This window comes from Panthera pardus, unplaced genomic scaffold, assembly GCF_024362965.1.
Source record: "Panthera pardus isolate Hobbes unplaced genomic scaffold, ASM2436296v1 HiC_scaffold_7, whole genome shotgun sequence".
Lineage (NCBI taxonomy): Eukaryota > Metazoa > Chordata > Mammalia > Carnivora > Felidae > Panthera > Panthera pardus.
In genome coordinates, this window is record NW_026527002.1 from 37,769,810 (window position 1) to 37,797,624 (window position 27,815).

A 27,815-nucleotide genomic window follows, 5' to 3' on the forward strand; every position below is an offset into this window, starting at 1 on the left:
CTTTCCAATCAACATCCTAAAAGATCTGTGTATTTATTGTATTCATTTTGGTGAAATGTGATGGTGACACAGAAATATAAAGCGCTAAGAACAAGCAAAGACATACTGAAGTGGTGGGATGACTGGTTTTACTGTATAGAAGGACTGAGAAGAGTAGGGAGCCCAGAAACACACCTCACATCTATTACCACAAGGTGGCAGAGGACCACCCTTTCGATAAACAGAGCTAGGATGACCGGATATTCATGTAGAAAAAAATAAAACTTGGCCCCTACTGCACATCATAGAGTAAAATCAACTGCAGATGGATCGATTACAAGATTTAATATGGGATGTTCCGTATCTTTCAATGGAAAAAATATTTCTTAAAAAAATACAATTCCATTCTATTATTACTTACAGTTTGGTTATATTATATATTTGTGTACTTTTCTGAGTTATATTTCATAATAAGATTAAAAATCTAGTGAGAATCTAGTGAAAATACTAAAGAAAAATGTTTTAGAATATAAAATTAGAAAACTACTTACTGGTTTTTGAAGTACAATGGGATGATCAGGCAGAAAGTCTGGTTTTTTTCTGCAGATGGAAACACTTGAGAGCTTCAACAGGAAATCTCTGCTGTATTTAATTCTCTCTATAGATATTAAATATCAAATGCAATGTTACAAAATACATAACTCTTCCAGAACAGTTTTTGGTTCATTCTTTCTACATGTCCCTTAATGGTCCATTATTTTATAAAAATATGAGTAATTTCTATGCAAAAGAGAAGGCAAAAAATTTTGGAAAGTACCTATACTGCCTCCCATTTTCCTTTTACATGGAAAGGAAGCCAAGTAACCCAGGAAAAATGGAAGGGAGAGAACTATTTCAGAAAACTGGTAATGCATGACTTCTTTCATCTGGTTATTTGTATCTAGTGAAGGGAACTTACATTATAAAATATAACAGCAGTAACACCTGTTGGGCAATTCAGACCCTGCCAAAATGGAACCCTAATAAGCCTATCTAGTCTTCATATTAACTTAAAATGCAAGACAATCAAAGTAAATTCAAAAAAATTTATTATACATCTGTGCGTGAAAGGTGTGCTAAGTAATGGTGAAAAAGATCTAAGATAGACTCCCCCCTCCCGCTTTTTTTTTTTTTTTAAGAGAGAGAGCATGAATATAAGCAGGGGAGGGAGACAGAATTGCAAGCAGCCTCCACACTCCGTGTGACTCGATCCCATGACCCCAGGTTCATGACCTGAGCAGAAATCAACAGTTGGATGCTCAACCGACTGACCCACCCTATCTTTAAATGGGAATAAAAACAATGTTTCAAATATCTGCATATTTCTTTTCAGAAACTATCACCAAAAAAGACCACTTGCTGAGCCAGCAGAGCAATATACTTAAAATACTAACACAAAAGAAATGACAACCTAGAACTTCATGTTGTGAAAGAGAAACACACACACACACACACACACACACACACACACTGGTCTCCGTCCTTGGTTTCTGGCACAAAGCTCCTAAAACCCTTGTAATTTCTTAAGTGATAAGAATACTAGGAGCATCTTTTCAAATATTTGGTTTCTGATCCTCCTTCTGACACAGCTCTTAAATATCTTTGCATTTCCTGGGTGACAGAAATGTCCTTTGTTCTAAGGAGGTGACTTTTGGTGGACTCCTGGACAGGGGCTGGTCAACAGTTGTCAACCAAGCCATGATTAGAAACTTGAAACTTTCAGCCCACCCCCCACCTCCTTCTACAAGGGGAGGGACTGGAGATTGAACTAATGAGTGATCATGCCACATGATGATGCCTCCATAAAAATCCCAAAAATATGAGGTGTGGAGAGCTTCTGGGTTGGTAAACACATCCATCAAATCCATGTACCAGGAGGGTGGCACACCCCAACTCCACAGGGACAGAAGTTCCCACATTTGAGACCCTTCTAGACTTTTCCCTATGTATCATTTCATTTGGCTCTTTATCTGTATCCTTTATCATAGCTTTTATTATATAATAAACTGGTAAATGTTAGATTACCCTAAGTTCTGTGAGCAGTTCTAGCAAATGATCGAATCCAAGAAGGGAAACTTGGAAACCTCCAATTTGTAGCCAACTTGGATAGAAATTCTGGATAATCCAGGGACCTACTGCTTGCAACTGTCATCTGAAGTGAAGGGTAGTGTTGTGAGCCTGAGCCCTTAATCTGTGGGGTCTCAACTAATTCCAGTTAGTGTGAAAACTGAATTGTAGGATGCCCAGCTGGTGTTGCAGAGAATTGATATCTGGAAAAATGATACATCTAATGTCAGAAGTGAAGTGTGAATATAGTACAGTACTGAGAGTAGAGGAGAAAGAAACAGAGGAGAGGTTTTTTACACCTTACACCTAACCAGTGGAAAATCTTAGAATACTCGTGAAGTTAAAAGACATTTTCAGAAGAGAAAAAAAAATTAGTAGAATTTGTCACTAGTAGCGTTGATCTGTAAGAAATGCTACAAGAAGTTTTTCAGGTTGAAGGGAAATGATACTAGACAGAAACTTTAATATTCAGAAATGAAGAATAAAAGAAAAAGGGTAAGTAGCTTGACAAATACAATGGCCTCCTTTCCCACTGAGTTTTATAAAAGTGTATGACTGTTAAAAGCAAAACTTATGACACTCGTTGAGAATAGGATGCATACAATTACAACAAAAAGGTCAGGGCAGTGGTGGAAAGGGAAGGAACCTACACATGGTTGCAAGGTCTTACCATCACCATTTCACATGAAGTAGTTTAATATTAACAAGTACACTGAGTTAGGTATTATAATCCCTAGACCAGCAACTTAGAAACACAAGAAAATATAGCTAACAATCCAAAAGATATAATCAAATACCAACAAAAATTCAAAAATATCCAAAAGGAGGCAGAAAAAGAAAAAAAATGGAACAAAATAAAAAATAATAGGCCTAAATCCAACCACATCACCTTAAATGTTAATGGTCTAAATCAGGAGTCAACAAACTTTTTTTTATAAAAGACCTGACAGTAAATATTTGAGAGTTTTGGAACATACAGTCTCTGTCACAACTACTCAGTCTTATAATGCAAAAGCAGCCCAGAAAATAAAGCATGTGGCTGTGTTCCAATGAAATGTAATTTCCTAAACAAGGATTTGAACTGAGGGACACAGTTTGCTAACTCTTAGGTTAAACACTGCAATTAAAGGCCATAAATTGACCAAATGGATTAAAAAAAGAAAACCCTATTATTATATGCTGCCTGCAAGATATATACAGATAGGTTGAAAGTAAATGGATATAAAAAGATATACCATGCAAAAAATAGGAATAAGAAGGCTGGAGTGGCTATTTTATGTATCAACTAAAGAGATAATTACTGATACGTTGTGTCTAATGACAAAGTTTCAAAATACATGGAAGGAAATAAAAGAAATAGACAATTCCACAAAAACATAAGATAATATAAAACTACCTATTCAGCAGTTTATAGAACTGGACAAAAATTAGAAAACACTTAGATCTGCACAATATCAACATCTTAATTTAACAGTTATAGAAACTACATCAACAACTGAAAAATACAAATTATTTTTTTTTTTTTGTTAAATTTTTTTTTTAAACGTTTATTTATTTTTGAGACAGAGAGAGACAGAGCATGAACGGGGGAGGGGCAGAGAGAGAGGGAGACACAGAATCGGAAGCAGGCTCCAGGCTCTGAGCCATCAACCCAGAGCCCGACGCGGGGCTCGAACTCACAAACCACGAGATCATGACCTGAGCTGAAGTCGGACGCTTAACCGACTGAGCCACCCAGGCGCCCCTACAAATTATTTTCAAATAGACCATGTTCTGGGCTATAAAACAAGTCTCAATAAAGTTAAGGGGCTCGAAAAAAGAGGACTCAAAATCACAAATAATGAGACATTACAAAAATAATACCAGACATACAAAAAATTACATACAAAGAGACTTCTATTAACAATTATACATCAAACAAATTTGACAACCTGTAAGAAATGGGTAAGTTCCTAGAAATATATAATCTCTCAGAACTGAATCATGAAGAAGAGAAAATCTGAACAAATTATTAGCAAGGAGACTGTTACCAACAATTAAAAACCTCCCATCAAATAAAAATCTAGGACCAGATGACATCACTGATAAATTCTAGCAAACATTCAAGGAATTAATGCCAATCCTTCTGAAACTTTTCCAAGAAACAGAAGAGGAGGGAATTCTTCTAAACTCATGAGACTAGCATTACCCTGATACAAAACGAGAAAAGGATGCCACAAAAAAATTCAAGCCTTGATAAACAGATGCAAAAATCCTCAACAAAATATTAGTGAACAAAGTTCAACAATACATTAAAAAGATCATAGTGGTGGGTACAGAGGAAACATACTTCAACATAATAAAATCCATGTATCATGAACCCACAGGTAAAATCATATCCAATGGTTAAACCTGAAAGCTTTTTCTCTAAGATCAGGAACCAGACAAGGATGCCCACTCTTGTCATTTTTATTCAACATAGTACTAGAAGTCCTAGCCACAGCAATCAGACAAGAAAAAGAAATAGAAGGCATCCAAACTGGTAAGAAAGAAGTTAAAACTGTCACTATTTGCAGATTACATGGTACTATATATGGACAACACTAAAGACTCCATGAAAAACCTATCAGACTAAGTGAATTCGGTCAGGTGCAGGATACAAAATTAAAAATCAGGAATCTATTACATTTCTACACACGAATTACAAATTATCAGAAAGAGAAATTAAGAAAATATCCCATTTACAACTGCATCAGAAAAATAAAATACCTAGGAATAAATTTAGTCAAGGAGGTGAAAAACCTACACTCTAAAAACTGTAAAACACTCGGGGCACCTGGGTGACTCAGTCGGTTGAGCATCCGACTTCGGCTCCGGTCATGATCTCTCAGTTCATGGGTTTGAGCCCTACATCAGGCTCTGTGCTAACAGCTTGGAGCTTATTTCAGATCTGTGTCTCCTTCTCTCTCTGCCCCTCCCCCATCCGCTCATGCTCTGTCTCTCTCAAAAAAAAAAAAAATTAAAAAATTAAATAAAATAAAAAAATAAAAACTGTAAGACACTCATAAAAGAAACTGAAGATGACACAAGTAAGTGGAAAGATATCCCATGCTCATGGGCTGGAAGATCTGATATTGCTAAAATTTTCATATTACCCAATGCAACTTACAGATTTAATGCAATCCCTATCAAAATACTAATGGCATTGGGGCACCTGGGTGGCTGGGTTGGTTAAGCGTCCGACTTCAGCTCAGATCATGATTTTGCAGTCTGTGAGTTCAAGCCCCACATCAGGCTCTGTGCTGACAGCTCAGAACCTGGAGCCTGCTTCAGATTCTGTCTCCCTCTCTCTCTGCCTGCCTCTCTCTCTCTCTCTCTCTCTCAAAAATAAGCATAAAAAAATACTAATGGCATTTTTCACAGAAATGGAACAACAACAACAACAACAACAAAAATCCTAAAACGTGTATGGAACCAAAAAAGACCATGAGCAGCCAAATCTATCTTGAGGAAGAACAAAGCTGGAGTTATCACACTCCAATTTCAAACTATACTACAAAGCTATAGTGATCAAAACATTATGGTACTGGCACAAAAGAAATATCAATGAAACAGAAGTGGGAACCCAGAAATAAACCCTCACTTATATGGTCAATTAATCTATGATAATCTATACAAAAGAATGAAACTGGACCACTTTTTTATACAACACACAAAAATAAAATGGATTAAAGAGCTAAAAGTAAGACTTAAAACCATAAAACTCCTAAAATAAAATATTAAGGCAGTAATCCCTTGGACCTCAGTCTTAGCAATATTTTTTTGGATCTGTCTCTTAGGAGAGAAAAAAGCAAAAATAATTGGGACTATATCAAATTAAAAAGCTTTTGAAAGGCAAAAGAAACAGTCAACAAAATGAAAAGTCAACCTACTGAATGGGAGAAGATATGTGCAAATGATACATTTGATAATGGTTAACATCTAAAATATATAAAGAACTCAACAACTCAACACCAAAAAATCCAATTAAAAAATGGGCAGAGAAGCTGAATAGACATTTTTCCCAAAAAAATAAGCATACAGATGACAGACCCATGAATATATGCTCAACATTTAAATATCAGAGAAATGCAAATCAAAACCACAATTAGCTATCACTTCATACCAGTCAAAATTGCTAGTATCAAAAAGACAAGAAATAACAAACACTGACAAAGATGTGGAGAAAAGGGAACTCATGCACTGTTGGTGGAAATGTAAATTGGTATAGCCACTATGAAACACAGTATTGAAGTTTCCTCAAAAACTTAAAAATGGAAATAAAAAATCCAGCAATTCCACTTCTGAGTATTTACCCAAAGAAAACAAATACACTAATTCAAAAATATATATATACCCCTATGTTCACTGCAGCGTTATTTACAATAACCAAAATATGGAAGCATCCTGTCTACTGATAATGTATAAAGAGATACATATACATACACAATGGAATGTTAATCATAAAAAAGAATGAAATCTTGTCATTTGTGACAACATGAATGATCTTAGAGGGTATTAAGCAAAGTGAAATAAGTCTGATAGAGAAAGACAATACCGCACAACCTCACTTATATGTGGAATTAGAAAAAAAAAATCTGAGGTCACAGAGCAGATTGGTGGTTGCCAGAAAAGGTGAAGAGTGGATAAAGTAGGGAAAGGGGGTCAAAAGGTATAAATTTCCAGTTATAAAATAAATAAGTCATGGGGATGTAATGTGCAGCATGGTGACTATAGTTAACGATACTGTATTGCACATTTGAAAGTTGCAGAGAATACAACGTAAAGTTCTCAACATGAGGAAATAAAAATTTGCAACTATGTATGGTGACAAATGTTAACTAGACTTATTGAGATGGTCATTTTCCAATATACAAATTTTGAATTTGTATTCCAATTGTACTCCAATAAAAAATGCAAAAAAATATAAATTTAAGAGACTTGAAATCATACAGACTCCGATAAAGTTAAGAAATCTATAATAAGAAATCCAGGAAAACTTCAAATATCTTAGAATTAAACAACATACTTTAATTCACAAGTCAAAGATGAAATAAGGAAATTAAAAAATATTTTAAGGTGAATGGCAATATAACATGTCAAAATTTGTGCTAAACAAATTCAGCTAAAGCAGTGGTCCAAGAGAAATTTATAAATTCTTATAAGAAAACATCTACAACAAATGACCTAACAATCTACTTTAAAATGCTAGAAAATAATAACAAAGTACAAGAAATTTCTTTCATTTTTTTTTAATTTTTTTTTAACTTTTATTCAGTTTTGAGAGAGAGAGAGAGAGAGACAGAGCATGAGTGGGGGAGGAGCAGAGAGAAAGGGAGACACAGAATCTGAAGCAGGCTCCAGGCTCTAAGCTGTCAGCTCAGAGCCCGACGCGGGACTCGAACTGAAGAACGGTGAGATCATGACCTGAGCCAAAGTTGGACGCTTACCCAAGACTGAGCCACCCAGAAGCCCCAGAAATTTCTTCCTTATACTTAAGAATTTCTTAAGGAGACATCACCAAAACAGAAAACAATATATGTAATTAAAATGCCAAAAGCTGGTTCTTTGAAAAAAGAGAAACAAATTTGACAAATATCAAGATAGATTAATTGATGCAGAAAAGAACACAAAAAAACAAATGCCAAGGATCAAAAAGGGGTGGTTACCACAGATTGTACAGATGTTAAACAGGAAATAAGAGAATACAATGAATAACTTTAAGCCAACATTTGCCAACTTGAATAAAATGGGGGTATACTACCAGCTTCTGTTGGACATATTTTTCATTTCTCTTTGGTAGAGAACCAGTAGTGAAACTGCCAGGTTTGTAGTAATTTGGAAATCAGGACCTCTCAGAATTGCAAAAACTAAAAATCAGATGAACTGTCAACACCAAGTGTTGGCAAGGACGAAAAGCAACTAGAATTTGTAGCTATTGCTGGCGATAGTCACCTGAAACAAATTTGTCATGAAGTTAGGCACACATTTACCATATGACCCAGTAATCCCACTTCTACCCATGAGAAATGAAAACATGTCTACCCAAAGACTTTTACAAGAATGTTCATAGGAACATTGGTTATGCTTTCCAGGGGCACCTGGGTGGCTCAATCAGTTAAGTTTGTGATTCTTGGTGTTGGCTCAGGTGATGATCTCATGGTTTGTGGGTCTGAGCCCCATGTGGGACTCCACTCTGTCAGCACGGAGCCTGTGTTGTCTCCCTCTCTCTCTGCCCTTCATTTTGAGTATACAATTGAATGACTTTTGGTATACTTACAGAGTTGGGAAACCATTGTCACAATCTATTTTTATAATACTTATATTCTAATATATAATATTAGACCTCACTCCCATTTGTAGTCACTCCCCATTCTCAATCCCATCCCATCTAAGCAATTACTTCCTTTTTATGGATTTGCCTTTTCTAGAAACTGTATATAAATGGAATCATACAATGTCCAATATTTTGTGTCTGGCTTCTTCGCTTAGCATAACCTTTAGAAATTCATTCTATCTAGCCAAACTATCAGTCAAGCATGTAATTAGTACATTTTCAAATACATAAATTCAAAGAATTTACCAAACTAATACCCTTTTTTTGAAGCTCCTGGAAAATGAACTTGAGCAAAATGAGGAAGTAAATCAAAAAAGAAGAAAACAAAGGGATCAGGAAACAGAAGAGAGTAATGTCAGCCAAAGGGACCAAGAAAGAAACCCTAGAAGTCTATTCTTCCACCAAAGCAACAAATAAACTGTCAAAAAACTTCCAGAACCAACTTTTTTCTGAATTCTGGAATCAAAAGCTTACAAAACCAGAGGGATGCTTAGTGAAGAAAAAACAGCTAAATTTGGTAAAGAGTTTTGTGGCATTTTAGCTTGCTCTCAAGCATCTCCCCTAATCCAGCTTGGCAGTGGCCTTGAAAACAAATGCTGTCTTTCCTGACACAGGCTCCCAGGACTGGAGAGAACAGTGCAAACCATATTCTCAGAGAACTGTGGTTGTTCATTTTTACCCGTCTGGTGACTCCCTAAAGAATCATCTCAAAAGACTTGCCTAGTTATATCTCAACTAAAAACTATCCCAGGGAGGAGACTGCTATCTGAATCCATTTGACAAAACATTTATAGGGAAATATATTAGCCAATTCCACCTGGGACAAGGGATAACAATTAAAGCAAACAATAGGAAAACTCAGAAAGCTTGGGAAGAAAACTAGGGAAAAAGATGCTTTTGGGAATAAGGCCACTGAAAGACTCAAATGTTCCCAGGAATCTAGAAGACTACATGCATGCTAAAGGCTAGGTTCATGCTCAGAAAGGCTTGAGAATGTCCTAAGGTGTCACCTCTGGCTAACCTTCAGGTTCTTCGGAAACAAGTAAAGTCAAAGGAAGAGCTGTAAAATGCCAAACTGAGTACTGAAAGCAGACCCCAACACATATATAGAAGCAAACCATATGCAAAGATTTGGGAGAGGGGTTTTTTTTTTCCTTTTCTGTTTTTTTGGTTCTAGGTATTGAAGGAATTCTTTGCTCAATCATCAGCTGACCATGAAGATATCAGAACAGAGACGTGAGTGGCCACATGTGAAAAACACAGACTTTACAATGTCAGTTCAGAAACGTCACCAGACAAACAACAAAAATGACAAGCAGCAACAACAGACCTTAAAAAAGGGAGAAAATCTGATTTCCAGAGTTAACACATTATATTCAAAATACTCAGTTTTCAAGTACAATGCATGCTAAGAATTAAGAAAGTATGGCCCCCTACGTAGGAAAAGAAAAAAAAAAAAGAAATAGAAACTTTCTCTGAGGATGCAGATATTGGACTTACTAGAGAAAGACTTTAAATAAACTACCTTAAACCTGCTTGAAGAACTAAAGGAAATCTTGAGACAATGTCTTGCCAAGCAGAAAATATCAATAAAGAAATCAAAACCATAAAGAGGAACCAAACAAATTCTGAAGAAAAAAGTACAATAACCAAAGTGAAAAATCCATTAGAATGGTTCAACAGCAGATACGAGCAGGCAGAGAAAGAATCCGCAAATCTAAAGATAAGTCAATTGACATTACCCAGTGTGAGGAGTATAAAGAAAAAAGAATGAAGAAAAATGAACAGAGCCTAAGAGATCTGTGTGACCACAGCTAGAATAGCAACAAATGCATAACGGGAGCCACAGGAAGAGAAAGAGCAAAAAGAATGCTTGAAAAAATAATAAGAGAAAACTTCCCAAATCTGATGAAATACACACACTGACACAATCAAGAAGCTCAATGGACTACAAACTGAATATGCTCAAAGAGATTCACACCGAGATGCCATTACAAGTAAACTGTTATAAGACAATCTTGAGGTCAGTAAGAGTAGCAGTTTGTCACTTATAAGGGATTCTCAATTGGATAAAAACACTGATTTCTCATCAGAAATCACAGGGACCAGAAGGCAGTGGGAAGACAAAGTACTGAAAACAAAAAACTCTCAACCAAAAATATCTACAACCAGCAAAACTACCTTTAGAAATGAAAAGAACCTAAGACAGTCCTAGATAAGCAAAAACTGAAATTTCATTGTTTGTAAACTTGCCTTAGAAAAAATGCTAAAGGGAATCTTTTAAGCTGAAATAAAAAAGTACAAAGTAACTGGAACCCACATTGAGAAGTAAACACTAGTAAACCTAACTACATTGGTAAGTTAAAAACTAGTAGCAATGAATTTCTGGATGTAACTCCCCTTTATTTCTATGTGATTTGAAAGAAAAATAGATAAAAATTCAGAATTCTGTATCTAGGTTGATAGATTCCACAACATGTAAAGATGGAATTTGTGACAATGGCAATGTAAAGGTGGAATGAAACTATAGGAGCAAAATTTTTTTATAATATTGAAACTAAATGGATATTAATTCAAACTAGATTGTGTAAATTAAAGTTATTTCCCAGTGCAACCACTAGGAAAATAACCTCAAAATATACAGTAAGGGATGGGGTGTTTGCATGGCTCAGTCGGTTGAGCTTCTGACTCTCGATTTCACCTTAGGTCATGATCTCATGGTCATGGGTTCAAGCCCTGCACAGAGCTCCATGCTTACAGTGCAGAGCCTGACTAGGATTCTCTCTCTCCTCTCTCTTTGTCCCTCCCCCACTCAGGCATGTGTGTGTATCTCTCTCTCTCTCAAAATAAATACACTTAAAAAAATATATAGTAAGGGAAATGAAAAAGAAATAAAAACGATACAGTAGAATCTATTAAACAATAAAGAGAATATTAACGGAGGAAATGAAAAACAAAAAGGATATAAAGTTATAGAAATAGCAAAATGGGTGGAGTCAGTCCTTCCTTATTAGTAATTACAATTAACTGTCAGTAATAAACACTCCAATTAAAAGGTGTGGATTGGCAAAATGGATTAAAAATAGGACCCAATCATATGCTGTCTACACATACTCACTTTAGATTCAATTACAAAAATAAGCTGAAAGTGAATGAATGAAAAAGATATTTGATGCAGACAATAACCAAAAGATAGCTGGAATGGGTATATTAATAACAGATGAAAACAGACAAAAATTGTTATAATAGATAAATAGGTAACATCATATATACATATGTGTACATACATATGTCAATTCATTAAAGTGATAACAATTATATAGTACTTAACAACAGAAGAAAAAAACAGACCAAATTGGAGGAACACAGAATTTAATAACAACAACTGGAGACTCCAAAACCCCACTCTCAATAATGAACCGACAACTAGACAGAAGATCAACAAGGAAATAAATGGCGGGCATGAACAACATTATAAGCCAACTAAACCTAACAAGCATATACAGAATACTTCACTCAAAAACACCAGAATATACATTCTTCTGAAGTACACATGAAACTTTCTCCAGGATGAACCACCTTAGGCTACAGAGTAAGTCTTAATTTAAAAAACAACGGTATCATACAAAATATCCTCTCTGACCATAATGCAATGAACCTAGAAATCAGTAACAGAAGTAAAACTGGAAAATGCATAAATTCGTAGAAATTAGAAGCATACTTTCAAACCAATGGATCAAAGAATACTGAGAAAATATAGAGACAAAAGAAAACAAAGACACAACTTTAAAAGATACAGCAAAAGCAGCGCTCAGAGCAAAAGTTATAACTACAAATACCTACTTTAAAAAAGAACAGCTCAAGTGGACCTTGGTGGCTCAGTCAGTTAAGCACTGAGTCGTGGTTTCGGCTCAGGTCACGATCTCACAGTTCGTGGGACTGAGCCCCATGTCAGGTGCTACCCATGCTATCAGCGCAGAGCCTGCTTGGGATTCTCTCTCTCCCTCTCTGTCCCTCCCCGGCTTGCACTCTCTCAAAATAAGTAAACTTTAAAAATAAATAAATAAAAATTAAAAAGAACAACTCAAATACCTAACATCAAATATTAAGAACTTCTAGAAAAAGAGCAGACTAATAAAAAGCTAGCAGAATGAAATAATAAAGATCAAAGATAAATGAAATAGAGATAGAAAAGTAATAATCAATAAACCAAAAGTTGATTATTTGAAAAGATCAAAATGACAAAGGTCAACTAGAAAAAGGACTCAAATTACTAAAATCATGAATAACAAAGATTTTGTAACCTGCAACTTTGCTGAATCCATTTATTAGCTAATAATTTTTTACATTTACTATACTATGGATTTAGGATTTTGTACGTATAAGGTTGTATCACCTGTGAATAGAGATAACATTACTTTGTCCCTTCCAATTTGAATGTCTTTTATTTCTTTTTCTTAACTAACTGCTCTGGTTAGAACTTGCAGTATAATGTTGAATTTAAGTGGTGAAAGTGGGTATCCTTGCCTTGTTCTTGATCTTAGTGGGGGAAAACTTGCAGTCTTTCACTACTAATTACGATGTTAGCTATGGGTTTTTGATATACACCCTTTATTATGTTGGGGAAATTCCCTTTTACTTCTTGCTTGCTAAGAGTGTTTATTAAGAAAGGGCATTGGATTTTGTCAAATGCTTTTTCTGCATCAGCTGAGATGGTGATGTATTTTTTTTTTTTTTGTCCCTGCATTCTGTTAATGTGGTCTATTACACAAATTGATTTTCACATGCTGAACTACTCTTGGATTCTTGGGATTAATCCCACATGGCCATGGTATATAATCTTTTTTCTTTGCTGCTGGATTTGGTTTGTTAGTATTTTGTGCCTATATTCTAAGGGATATTGATCTGTAGTTTTCTTTTCACATGATGTCTTTGTCTGGCTTTGGTATCAGAGTAATACTGGCCCCAAAAGAATAGTTGAGAAATGTTCCTTCCTCTTCAATTCTTGGAAGAATTTGAGAAAGTGGTATTAATTCTTCTTTAAATGTTTGATGGAATTCACCAGTGGAGCCATTAAGTCCTGGACTTTTCTTTGGTAGGATATTTTTTGTTACAAATTCAATCTCCTAACTTGCTAGATGTTTATTCAGATATTCTATATCATCTTAAGAAGTTGTGGTAATTTCTGTGTTTTAGTAATTTTTCTATTGCATCTAGGTTATCTGCTTTGCTGGCATACACTTAACTATTTATAGTATTTTCTTATCATCCTTTTTATTTTTTGTAAGCTGACAGTAATGTCCCCACACAAAATCAACTGTATTTTCTACCCTATCAATGAACAATCAAAAAAGGAAATTAAAGGGGCGCCTGGGTGGCTAAATCGGTTGGGTATCTGACTCTTGATTTTGGCTCAGGTCATGATCTCACGGTTCATGAGTTCAAGCCCCATATTGGGCTCTGCACTGGCAGTGTGGAGCCTACTTGGCATTCTCTCTGCCCTCTCTCTCATCTCTCTCTCTAAATAAACTTAAAAAAAAAGGAAATTAAGAAACCAATTCCATTAGCTTGACAAAGAATAATTAGGAATAAATTAAACCGAAGAGGTACATGACTTGTACACTGAAAACTAAGACGCTGATAAAGACTAAAATAAGTGGAAATACACCCCATGTTCATAGACTGAAAAATTTAATATTGTTATAATCCCCCAAGTGATCTACAAATTCATTGTCATTGCTACCAAATTCCTTTTGAAAGAAGAGCCTTTTTTGCAGAAATGGAAAAGCTGATCTTAAAAATCACATGGAATTGCAAAAAACCCCAAATAACCAAAACAACCTTGAAAAAGAACAAAGTTGAAGACTCACACTTCCCAGTTGCAAAACTTGCTATAAAGCTATAGTAATCAAAACAGTGTGGTACTGGGACAGAATAGATCTATAGATCAAGGAAACAGAACTAAAAGCCCAGGAATAAACACATACTCCTATGGTCAAATAATTTTCAACAAAGGTGCCAAGACAATTCACTGGAGAGAAAAATAGTCTAACAAACGGTGATGAGGCAACTGGATAGCCAATGCAAAAAAAAAAAAAAAAAATGAAGTTGGGCTTATACTTAACACCATATACAAAACCTAACTCAAAATGGATCATGACCTAAGTGTAAGAGTTAAAACTATAAAACTCATAGGGGTAAATCTCCATGATCTGAGATTTGGCAATGATTTCTAGATATGACATCAAAAGCATGAACAAAAAAATAAAAAAGATAAATCAGACTTCATCAATTTTTTTTTTAATTTGTACATATAAGAACACTAACAAGAGAATGAAAAGAAACTTCAGTATAGTAGAAAATATGTGCAAATTATACACCTGATATGAATATATCTGGTAAAAGCCTAGTATCAGACATCTGATAAGGGTCTAATATATATGCATATATATATCAGATTTCTTATATACACATGTATGTGAGTGTGTATGGAGGGGGACAAGGGAAATGAGCATGGGCAGGGGAGGGGGAAAGAAGGAAAGTAGCAGAAAGAAAACAGATGAGAGTCTAGTGTCCAGAACTTTTATAACTCAACAACAAAATAATCCAACTGAAATATGGTCAAGGGACTTGGATAGACCTTTCTCCAAAGAAAATACACAAATGGCCAACAAGCACAGGAAAAAGACACTCAATACCCTTAGTCATTCGAGAAATGCAGACCAAAATCACAATGAGATACTTCACACCCACTGGAATTACTATAATAAAAAAAATATCCTAACAAGGACGTCAGGAAATTGAAAACCTCACACATTGTTAGTGGGGATGTAAAATGGTGCAGCCACTATGGAAAACAGTTTGACAGTTCCTCAAAAAGTTAAACATAGAATTACCATATGACCTGGCAAGTCTACTCCCAGGTATGTATCCAAGAGAAATGAAAACAGGTGTTCAAATACTTGTACAAAAATATTTATAGCTATCCATCATAGCCAAAAACTTTACAACCCAAATGTCCATCAACTAAGAGATAAATAAAATGTGGCATATCCATACAACAGAATATCGTTCAGCCATAAACAGGAAGAATGAAGTACTGATACATGCTACATATGGATGAACCTTGAGAACCTTACATTAAGTGAAAGAAACCAGACACTAAAGGTCATATAGAAGATAATTCCATTACATGAGATACCCAGAATAAATATCTCCATTAAGACAAAAAGTAGATTGGGGTTTGTCAATGGCTAGGCAAAGGGGAGAATGGAAAATGACGACTTAAGGGATTTGAGGTTCCTTCTGGGATGATAAAGATGTTCTAGAACTAGACAGTGGTAATGGTTGTATAATACTGTACTAAAAGCCACCAAATTATACCTTTTAAAATGGCTTAAATTGTGAATTATACTTCAATTAAAAAAGAAGAAAGAAACCAAAGAATTGTAAAGGGGTGTCCCAAGATAATAGTAAAGTACATTCTAGGACAACAGTACTGAAGAGTAGTCTATACTGGAACAAGATAATGGAGGATTCTGAAGGAAAAGTTTCCTTGGGCTGGGGGGGGGTGGGTAGAATACTAATTGATATATTTGTGCATAAGAAAAATATTACAGGTAAGTGTAAGAGCATTGTTGGAGCATTTAAGGGGAAAAGTTAACAAGAGTCACATAGGAAAACAATGCAAACATTAGCTCCAAGAAAAAATGATGGATAGTATGCAAGACATATGCACCTCTTGGCTAAACAACTGTATTTACATACTCATATAATATAAAGAGTGATAGTGCTTTCACTAAAATTTGTGAAATGACTATATGGTGGGGAGGGGAGAAAGAAGGGTGAAGAAGTGAGGGAAGTGACATGGAAGACATTAAATTCTCATTTTCCACAATAGGCTGCCAATACAGAATATCAAAACAATTTTAAATTTGGAAACAATTTAAACATTTTATTTAGAAATATGGAGTTAAATACTAGAATAAAAAAGGTAATAGGGTATTTTCATAACTTTTAAACAAAAACTTGACAAAAATTTAGACTAAATTAATAATTTTTATTTCATTAAATAAAAAGTGGCTGGTGGGGGAGACTATTGGTTATCCCCAAGAGCAGTTCTTCCCTTCTGCTTTAGTAACAGAATTAGCAGGCTACTCAGCTAAAGATTACATTTTGTAGTCTGTTTTGTACAGCATGAATAAGTACTGGCCAATGAGATACCAAGTAAAGTGATACATGCTACTTTATGGGTCATTCTTTTAAGGAGAACTACCTCTCCCCTTCCTTCCTGATGGCTAGATAAGGAGCGGGATGGCTGGATCCAAGGCATTCATCTTGGGCAATGAGACAGAAGCCATACATTAAAGATGGCAAAGCAATGAGACTGAGTCCAGTAGAACTACATCAGAGCAGAATGAACACACCAGCTCAATTATGAGCTGATACGGAAGATACAGAAATAGGGGTGCCTGGGTGGCCCAGTCAGTGTCTGACTTCAGCTCAAGTCATGACCTCATGGCTCTTGAGTGTGAGTCCCACATTGGGCTCTGTGAGGACAACTCAGAGCCTGGAGCCTGCTTCAGATTCTGTCTCTGTCTGTCTCTCTCTGCTCCTCCCCTGATCACACTCTTTCTCTCTCTTTCCAATATAAATAAACATTAAAATTTTTTTTAAATAATAAAAAATACTTAAAAAAAGATACAGATATAAACTTCTATCTTGTATAAGCCTTGTTATTATGGTCTCTCCCCTAAAGCAGTCAAACCTATAGCATGATTACTATAGCCAGAAATCAACCAAAAAAAATATAATGAAACTTCCTGTGCACATGAGGTTTGCAGCTAAGCAAATATTAACTTACCATGAATACTAAGACTCCCTTATGAAATTTAAGAATTATGGTAAAAATTTACCTTTTTTAACTGGAGACTGATGTTGCTGTGGTTCATTATGACCTTGAGAAAAGGCTTGCATTCCATTCGTCTTACACTATTGAAAGAAAAAGAAAATATACCTTTTAACTATGGCCTAAAAACTTTATATAACCTTTTTTTTTTTTAGCAGCCAAAACTATTTTCCTAAACAATCAAAGTATTAGTCAAGACATTATTTCTGGCCGTAAAGGATAAGCAACCTTCTAAGAACACTTATTAAAGGCAAAAAATTCTTTCAAAATATATTCACAGATATCTTTAACTACTTGTCAGGATTTTTAACTAACTCCTCTTCTGATTCCATGCTCACTTAGTATAATGGGGCCCAAGAAGTACCCCGATTACAATTTAGCTTCCCGTAAATCTCCCTAGTGCATATAATAGTGGAACCAATAAGAGAATGTCAGAGCACAAGACCGTAAATTTCTCATAAAATAATGGGTTTTATGATTTTATAAATCAGTTTCACAAACTTGGGTCAATATATATAATCTATCCTTAAGATAGATCATCTCTTGGGGCACCTGGGTGGATCAGTCGGTTGAGCAGCCGACTTTAGCTCGGGTCATAATCTCCCAGTTCATGAGTTCGAGCCCTAATCAGTTTCACTGCTCTCAGCACAGAGCCCACTTTGGGTCCTCTGTCCCCCTCTGTCTCTGCCCCTTCCCAGCTCATGCTCTCTCTCTCTCTCTCTCTCTCAAAAATAAATAAACATTAAAAAAAATCATCTCTTTTGCTGACAAAAATCAGTTTGCAAACAGTAGGCCATACTCTGAACCATGGTAATTCATTAAGGTAGGTTTCTCTGGAAAAATCTATCCTAAAAAATGAACATCTCTGCTCTATCAGTCATTGTAGTAGCAAGTTATAGCCCATTCCTTAAATATTCGCAAATTCTACCAAGGTAACTCCACGAAGTCAGAAAGTTATCTAACCCTATGACAAAATGAAAAGTAATGAGATAATTCTACGGTACGAGTCACCAAAATAAGTTATCAGGAAAAAAAAATCAAATTTTAACAAAATTTTTAAGTAGAGGTAGAAAATATATGAAAATGGCAAAGATTTTCATTCTCCAAGGTTTTTGTTCCTGTTAGATTTAATAAACTATAATATGAATGTTATGGTCCTTTTTAAAAATTAGTTTTTTAAATTTCAAAATTGCAGCAGAGGCACACTTCACTGACACTAAAATGCAAGCCTAAAATCAAACTTAAAAGTAAATTTTAATCTGAAAAAAAATTAAAAAACATTTTTAAAATAGTATCTAAAAGAATAAAATACTTACTAATAAATTTAACCAAGGTGGTAAAATATTTGTATGTAGAAAACTATAAGACACTGAAGAAATTAAAGATGACACAAATAAATGGAAAGATATCTTGTGTTCATGGATTGAAAGATTATTGTTAAAAAGTTCTTACTACCTAAACTGATCTACAGATTCAGTACAATCCCTTTCAAAATTCCAGTAACAGTTTTTACAGAAATAGGAAAAGCAGTTCTAAAATTCATATGGAACCACAAAAGACCCTGAGTAGCCAAAGTAATCTCGAGTAGAACAACAAAGCTGGAGGCATCACACTTCCACACTATATTACAAAGTTATAATAATCAAAACATTACAATGCTAACATAAAAAGACATAATAGGGCGCCTGGGTAGCTCAGTCAGTAAAGCATGCAACTCTTGATCTTGGGGTCATGAGTCCCTTGGTGTAGAGATTAAAAGTCTTGAAAAGATTAGATATCCACATGCAAAAGAATGAAATTGGACTCTTACACTATACAAAAATGACCTCAAAATGGATCAAAAACAAATAGAAGATCTGAAACCATAAAACTCATAGGAGAAAACATATTGAAAAAGTTCCTTGACACTGGTCTTGGCAATGATTTTTTGGATATGACATCAAAAGCACAAGCAACAAAAGCAAAATTAAGTGGGACTACATCAAACTAAAAAGCTTCTGCACAGCAAAAGCAGCAATCAACAAAATGAAACAGCAACCAACAGAATGGGAGAAAATATTTGCCAACCATATTAGCAATAAGGGATTAATATCCAAAATATATAAAGATCTCATACAACACAACAGCAAAATAATAATAATAATAATAATAATAATAATAATAATAACCTGATTTAAAAATAGGCAAAAGACCTGAATAAACATTTTTCCAAAGAAAACACACAAATGGCCAAGAAGCACATGAAAAGATGCTTAACACTGCTAAATCGTGAGGGTAATGCAAATCAAAACTAGACTGAGATACCACCTCACACCTGTTAGGAAGGCTATTATCAAAAAGACAAGAAGTGCTAGCAAGAATGGGGGTTGGGGGCGAAAAGGAATCCTTGTACAATGATGGCGGGAATGTAAACTGGTTCAGCGATTTTGGAAAACATTATGGAAGTTCCTCAAAAAATTAAATGTAAAACTGCCATAAGATCCATCATCCCCACTTCGGGGTATACACCCAAAGGAAATAAAATCGCAATCTTGAAGACTATGCATTCCCATGTTCACTGCATCATTATTCACAATAGCATTATTCACAAGTCCATCAACAGAGGAATGGGTAAGGAAAATGTGATAGAGATATGCAAAAAATATATAAATAGGATATTATTCAGCCATAAAAAGAGAAGCAAATCCTGACATATGTGACAACATGGATGAACCTGGAGGACATTATACTAAGTGAGATAAGCCAGACACAGAAATACAGAGGACATCATACTAAGTGAAATAAGCCAGACACAGAAAGACAAATATTGTACGATCTCACTTATATGTGAAATTTCAAAAGTCAAATTCATAGTATTAGAGAATAGAATGGTGATTGCCAGGAGTGGAGGACAGAGAAAATGGGGAGATGCTGGTCAAAGAATACAAATTTTCAATTATAAGATAAGTTCTGGAGATCTAATATACAGCATAGTGGTTATAATTGTTAATATTGTATTATATGCTTAAAATTTGCTAATTGTTCCCACCACACACACACACACAAAAACTGGTAACTATGTCAGGTGATGAACGTGGTAATTAACTTGTTATAATAATATCAAGATGTATACGTTCATTAAACAGGTTGTACACCTTTATAAAAAAATCATGTTGTATAACCTAAATATATTCAATTTTTGGAAATCACACGTCAAGAAATCTGAAAAAAATGTATCATTTATGCATATATTAACAACTAAAAATACTGATTATTTCAAATATACTGATTATTTCAAATCTTTCATAGCATATAAGAACTTACATCTACTAAAATTTTATGTTAGTTCGTTATCTCAATTATCATATTACAATAAAGTCATGTATAATCTTACAAATTTTACAATCTTACATAATCAAATCAATAAAATTTGAGAATTCTATAATGAAGATATGCAGAAAGTGTCATGGAAGGAATGAGTAACAGAATAAAACTTGACTTAAAAATGTCAGGAAAGGTTTTACATAGGCGGTGATGCTTAAACAACACTTGGAGGATTAGCAGTAGTTAGGGTGGCTTAACTAGTGAAAAGTGAACGTTTATGGAAGAAAAGATCCTTATGCTAGAAAATACACAGAGCGGTAAGATATGCCAACATGGTTAAGTTGTTAATTCTTCTCAAATTCATCTTTAGACTCAATCAAATTCCAACAGACTTTCTGTAGATACTGACAAGCTCACTTAAAACTTACATGGAAATGCAAAAGACCTAGAGAGCTGAGACAAATTTGAAAAAGAATAAAGTTAGTGAATTTTCACTATCTGAAATGAAGGCTTATCATAAAGCTACAGCAGTCAGTCTATAAGTAAAATGTGATGTTGACAAAAAGACGGACATATGGGAGACCCATGTACAGTGTGTAACTATAGTTAACAATACTGTGTTGTATAACTGAAAGTTGCTAAAAGAATAAGTCTTAAATGTTCTCACCATAACAACAAAATAATTATGTAAAATTAAGGATGTGTTAACTAAATTGATTTTGGTAAACATTCTGCAACATATTGCATGTATCAAATCATCATCACACTGTATACCTTAAACTGACACAATGTTACATGTCAATTATACCTCAATAAAGTGGGGAGAAAAGACATATAAATCAATAAATAATAGGGAGTTTAGAAATCAACACACATATGATATACTAATTTTCAACACTCTTACAATTCACTGATGAAAAGACAAACAACCCAAATATTAAAAATATGCAAAATATTTGAACAGACACTTCACCAAAAAGGAAAAAAAGAAAAATACAAATGGCAAATAAGTTCATGATAAGGTGCTCAATCTCATTAATCATTATGAAAATGCAAATTTAAAATATAATTAGAGGATGCAAAAATCCTCAACAAGATACTAGCCAACCAGATCCAACAATACATTAAAGAATTATTCACCATGACCAAGTGGGATTTATACCTGGGATGCAGGGCTGATTCAACATCTGCAAAACAGTCAATATGATACATCACATCAATAAAAAGACAAAAACTACATGATCCTCTCAATAGATGCAGAGAAAGCATTTGACAAAATACAACATCCTTTATTGATAAAAACCCTCAAGAAAGTAGGGACAGAAGGATCATACCTCAAAATGATAAAAGGCATATATATGAAAGACCCAACACTAATATCATCCTCAATGGGGAAAAACAGAGCTTTTCCCCTAAGGTCAGGGATGTCCACTCTCGCCACTGTTATTCAACATAGTATTGGAAGTCCTAGCCTCAGCAATCAGACAACACAAAGGAATAAAACGCATCCAAACTGGCAAGGAGGAAGTCAAACTTTCACCCTTTGCAGATGACATCATACTCTATATGGAAAACCCAAAAGATTCCACCAAAACACTGCTAGAACTGATCCATGAATTCAGCAAAGTTTCAGGATATAAAATCAATGCATAGAAATCAGTTGCATTTCTATACACCAATAATGAAGCAACAGAAAGAGAAATCAAGGAACCAATCCCATTTACAATTGCACCAAAAAAACCATAAAATACCTAGGAATGGTGAAAAAGCTACACACTGAAAACTACAGAAAGCTTATGAAAGAAATTGAAGGAGACACAAAAAATAGAAAAATATTCCATGTTCCTGGATGGGAAGAACAAATATTTTTAAAATGTCGATACTACCCAAAGCAATTTATACATTCAATGGAATCCCTGTCAAAGTGACACCAGCATTCTTCACAGAGCTAGAACAAACAATCCTAAAGTTTGTATGGAACCAGAAAAGATCCCAAAGAGCCAAAGCAATCTTGAAAAAGAAAACCAAAGTTGGAGGCATCACAATCCCGGACTTCAAGATGCATTACAAAGCTCTAATTATCAAGACAGTATGGTGCTGGCACAAAAACAGATACTTAGATCAATAGAACAGAATAGAGGACCCAGAAATGGACCCACAAACATATGGCCAACTAATCTTTGACAAAAGCAGGAAAGAATATCGTAAGGAATAAAGACAGTCTCTTCAGCAAATGGTGTTAGGAAAACTGGACAGCGACATGCAGAAAAATGAACCTGGACCACTTTTTTTACACCACAAAAATAAATTCAAAATGGATGAAAGACCTAAACAGGAAGCCATCAAAATCCTATAGGAGAAAGCAGGCAAAAACCTCTCTGACCTTGGCCGCAGCAACTTCTTACTCAACACGTCTACAGAGGCAAGGGAAACAAAAGCAAAAATGCACTATTGGGACCTCATCAAGATAAAAAGCTTCTGCACAGCAAAGGAAACTATCAGCAAAAATAAAAGGCAGCTAACTGAATGGGAAAAGATATTTGCAAATGACATATCAGATAAAGGATTAGTATCTAGAATCTATAAAGAACTTATGAAACTCAACACCCAAAAAATAATCCAGTGAAGAAATGGGCAAAAGACATGAATAGACACTTCCAAAGAAGACATCCAGATGGCCAACCGACACATGAAAAGATGCTCAACATCACTCATCATCAGGGAAATACAAATTAAAACCACAATGAGATACTACCTCATACCAGTCAGAATGGCTAAAATTAATAAGTCAGGGAACAACAGATGTTGGCAAGGATGTGGAGAAAGAAGATCTCTTTTGCACTGCTGGTGGAATGCAAACTGATACAGCCACTATGGAAAACTTCAAGAGGTTCCTCAAAAATGTTAAAAATACCCCATGACCCAGCAATTGCACTACTAAGTATATATCCAAGGGATACAAGTGTACTGTTTTGAAGGGGCACATACACCCCAATGTTTATAGCAGTGCTATTGACCATAGCCAAATTATGGAAAGAGCCCAAATGTCCATCGACAGATGAATGGATAAAGAAGATGTGGAATGGGGGCGCCTGGGTGTCTCAGTCGGTTGAGCATCCAACTTCAGCTCAGGTCGTGATCTCACGGTTTGTGAGTTCAAGCCCCGTGTTGGGCTCTGTGCTGATGGCTCAGAGCCTCGAGCCTGCTTCAGATTCTGTGTCTCCCTCTCTCTCTGACCCTCCCCTACTCACACCCTGTCTCTGTCTCTCTCTCAAGAATAAACATTAAAAAAAAGAAGAAGATGTGGTGTGTATACATACACACACACACACACACACACACACACACACACACACACACAATGGAGCATTACTCAGCAGTCAAAAGAATGAAATCTTGCCATTTACAACAACGTGGATGGAACTAGAGGGTATTATGCTAAGAGAAATAAGTCGGTCAGAGAAAGACAAATTATCATATGACTTCATTCATATGTGGAATTTAAGATACAGAACAGATGAACAGAAGGGAAGCGAAGCAAAAATAATATAAAAACAGGGAGGGGGACAAAACATGAGACTCTTAAATATGGAGAACAAAGGATTGCTGGAGGGGCTGTGGGTGGGGGGATGGGCTAAATGGGTGAGGGGCACTAAGGAAGACACTTGCTGGGATGAGCACTGGGTGTTATACATAGGGAATGAATCACTGGAATCTACTCATGAAATCATTATTGCACTATATGCTAACTTGAATGTAAATTATAAATAAATAAATAAAATAAAATAAAATATACTTAGATACTAAAACTCACATCCTAAAATGGCTAAAAAGTGGTAGGCTCTGAAGCAACTGTAACCGGCACATACTACTGGTGGGAATGTAAGTACAACCACTTCAGAAAACATACCACCTGTTTCTTGTAAAGATTACCTGTTAACATACTACTACTACTTCAGTTTTATAACGCAGAGAACCTCTCAAACATGTATAAAATATATGGAGGGATGTTCGCTGTAGCATTTACTATAATATAGAAACAAGTGCCAAGCCCATCAAGAGAAAATGAACAACAAAATAAACGTAGTTATTTGTATGTAAAAAGAGATTTTTTTATGTCAGCACATATAGAACTGCTTTGTTCATTTTACAAGTTGCCTAATATTCTATTTATTATGAATATACTTATTCTTATGCATGCATTATCTATTTCTAGAAGTATCTAGGTAAGAAACTGGTAGACTGGTCACTTCTGATCAGAGGAAATCAGTGACTACGGGAGAGCGATTGCAGGGAAATTTTCCATTCATGCCATTTTGCATGTTTTCAATTTTGATTATTGTACTTATTCAAAAAGATAGTTTAAAACATAAACCTAAATGAGAAAAGAATGGCAAAAATACATGTGGGTACAGTACTATTTATATAAAATTACAAAACAGTTAAAACAATTCTATTTGTTGTAGCAAAAGTATGAACACATTCATGAAAACAGTAACAAATCGAGAACATTTGGAAGAAGGTGAGAAGGAAGGTGAGAAGACAATGGGATGGTGGAGGGGACACGGTCCACAGACACAGCCAGGAGAACTGCTGCACAAATGGAGAGAGCAGTTACTACATGCCAGACACAGTGCTCAGAACTTTGGGAGCCTCAGCTCACTGCTGCCTCCTCCTTACACCAACCTAGGAGCCCCATTTTCAGGTGAGGAAACTGAGGCTCTGACAAGTGAAAGAAATCACTCACGCCAGGTCACGGGGCTGGGAAGTGACAGAGCCGGGGCTCAAGCTCATCTTCCTCTCGGAACCCTGGCATGTGGCTGTGTCTCTCTCAGGCCAGCTACCCCCTCTCTGGACCCATCTCCAGGACAAGTCCCAAGGCACACCCTTAATGCAATGCTTGGGGATGGCAGAAAATAAGATTCCAATGCACAATGAGAACTATTCTCACATACCTACACATGGAGTGAGAAGAGGAGGGTGTGAAGAAAATGAAATGGTGGGATTCTATCCTAAAGCCAAGACTACACTGTATGTTAACTAACTTGAGAATAAATAAAATAAGATAAAATTAAAAAAAGAAAATGAGATAGTGGAGGGATATAGAGGGTTTTGAACATTATCTTATTTAGGTTTTTTCTTTAACATTTTCTAAAACAAACAAATATAGCAAAATGTTTAGGCTTGGAAATGGTGGGCAACAGGTATAATTTTCTTTAATATAATTTCAAAAAGTATATAAAGCATGGGGCACCCAGGTAGTTCAGTCTGTTAAACATGAAACTCTTGATTTTAGCTCAGGTCATGACCTCACGATTTGTGAGTTCGAGTCCCACATCAGGCTCCACACTGGCAGTGCAGAACCTGCTTGGGACTCTCCCTCTCTCTCTGCCCCTCCCCACCCCTCTCTCTCAAAATAAATATATAAACTTAAAAAATAATTTCAAAAATAATTTAAAAAAAAAAACTATATAAAGCACCCAGCACGGTGCCCGGCATAAAATACTCATCTAACAAATGTTACCTTCCAGTCTGCAATGCTTCATTTTATTATAATTTCTAGGACTTACTCTGCTAACTCCGCTTTGTAAGCACTGAGTTTTGCACGGATATTCGTTTTGAAAGTTGAAAGGGAATACTGCTCCTATTAGGACAGAAAAGAAGAAAACTACATTAAACACCCATTACCACAACCTAAAAACCTTAAGTACCCAAAATATTCTAGGCACTGTTTTGAAATATTTTCTGATGGTTCCTCTACTCAACAAACATTCATTCAACACTATAAAACACTATGAAATGTCACCCACTATGTTAGGGAATGGGTATGTAAGTGTGAAAAGAGTTCAGAGATAAAAGAGCTCATGGTCTGTTTTGAGAAACAAGCTCATAAACAATTACTATGATAAAAACAAGTTATCTGAGAGGTACAGAGAAGATACTAGGGCTTTGTGATATAGAAGCTTTGCAAAAGGAAGTAATTCTATCTGGATCTTAAAAACAATTTTGGGGGGATGTGAGCTAGTTAAGGAGTACAGAAGAAGTATATTGAAAAAGATCAAAATTAATTTCTGATTAAACTTTTCTACCCAATAAACCCACTCCTTTCTGGATCTTAAGAGGATATAATTAAATGAGAGATGAGCCCACTACCTTTTGCCCCTACAAGGGCCTTGGAGGGAAAGGATGAACAAAAAACTGCATCTGTACAGATGAGGGAGTGAGAGGTGCTGTGAAAAGGCTGGTCACAGAAGGAGCTGCTGCCAATGGCTTTATACCCTTCCCTTTACAAGAAAATCTGAGACTTGATCCTAAACAGCTGCTTATTCAGCACACCAGAAGGAGATGCATCAGGGCACCTGGGTGGCTGAGTGGGTTAATCGTCCAACTCTCCATTTCGGCTCAGGTCATGATCTCATGGTTCATGAGACCAAGCCCGGTGCCAGGCTCTGTGCTGACAGCATGCAGCCTACTTGGGATTCTGTCTCCCTCTCTCTCTGCCCCTCCCGTGCTCATGCTCTCTTTTAAAAATAAATAAATAAACATTTAAAAGAAAGAGAGAGAGAGAGGACATGGCATCAACACTGCCAAAGCTATGGTCCAGAAGATTCCTTAATTTCATTTGTCTGTCTTAAGTCACACAGCCATCTTCAGAAGAAACATGACCAAAGTAGAGACCATCTTCCTTGTAAGAACCAAGGATGGGAGAATAAACAGAAGATTGAGGAACTGGTGCCATTTCTAGCTTTTCTCCTTCATCTTTGCACCCAACAAAAGAGCTATTTTTTTTTTCCTTTTTCTAAATAGCAAGTTACTCAGTTGAACACATGGACCAAAGAGTATTTTAATAGGATGGACCAAAGAGTATTTTGATAGGATGGTGAGAAATAGATTTGTATATTAATATTTAATTTAATTAATTAATTAAAAATGCATACATGTATGTGTATACACACACACACACCCCTAAGTTAGAATAAAGAAGTCATTCTTTCAACAATGAAAAACTAAAAGGTTAATATTCCAATTAAGGAAAGTATTTTAAGAACTTGCCCCAAATCCTAGTTTTATGAGCAAAAGAGAAATTTTTAATTTTAGAAATTTTTGTTTAGATTTTCCAAAAAATAATACTGTTATGTTCCAACTCAAGTATAGCCCTAACCT

The 27,815-nt window shown here is 35.5% G+C and overlaps 1 protein-coding gene across 2 annotated transcripts in view; it reads right to left on the bottom strand.

Moving 5' to 3' along the window:
• Nucleotides 1-27,815, bottom strand: part of CUNH8orf88 (chromosome unknown C8orf88 homolog) — a 36,546-nt gene that overhangs the window by 1,345 nt on the left and 7,386 nt on the right. For both annotated transcript variants that reach the window (XM_019453426.2, XM_019453427.2), the window contains exons 3-5: nt 26,222-26,295; nt 17,356-17,431; nt 531-637 (exon numbers count right to left, since the gene is read on the bottom strand). In XM_019453426.2, the coding sequence (XP_019308971.1) occupies nt 531-637; nt 17,356-17,431; nt 26,222-26,295 (257 nt within the window). The remainder of the gene's footprint in view (nt 1-530; nt 638-17,355; nt 17,432-26,221; nt 26,296-27,815) is intronic.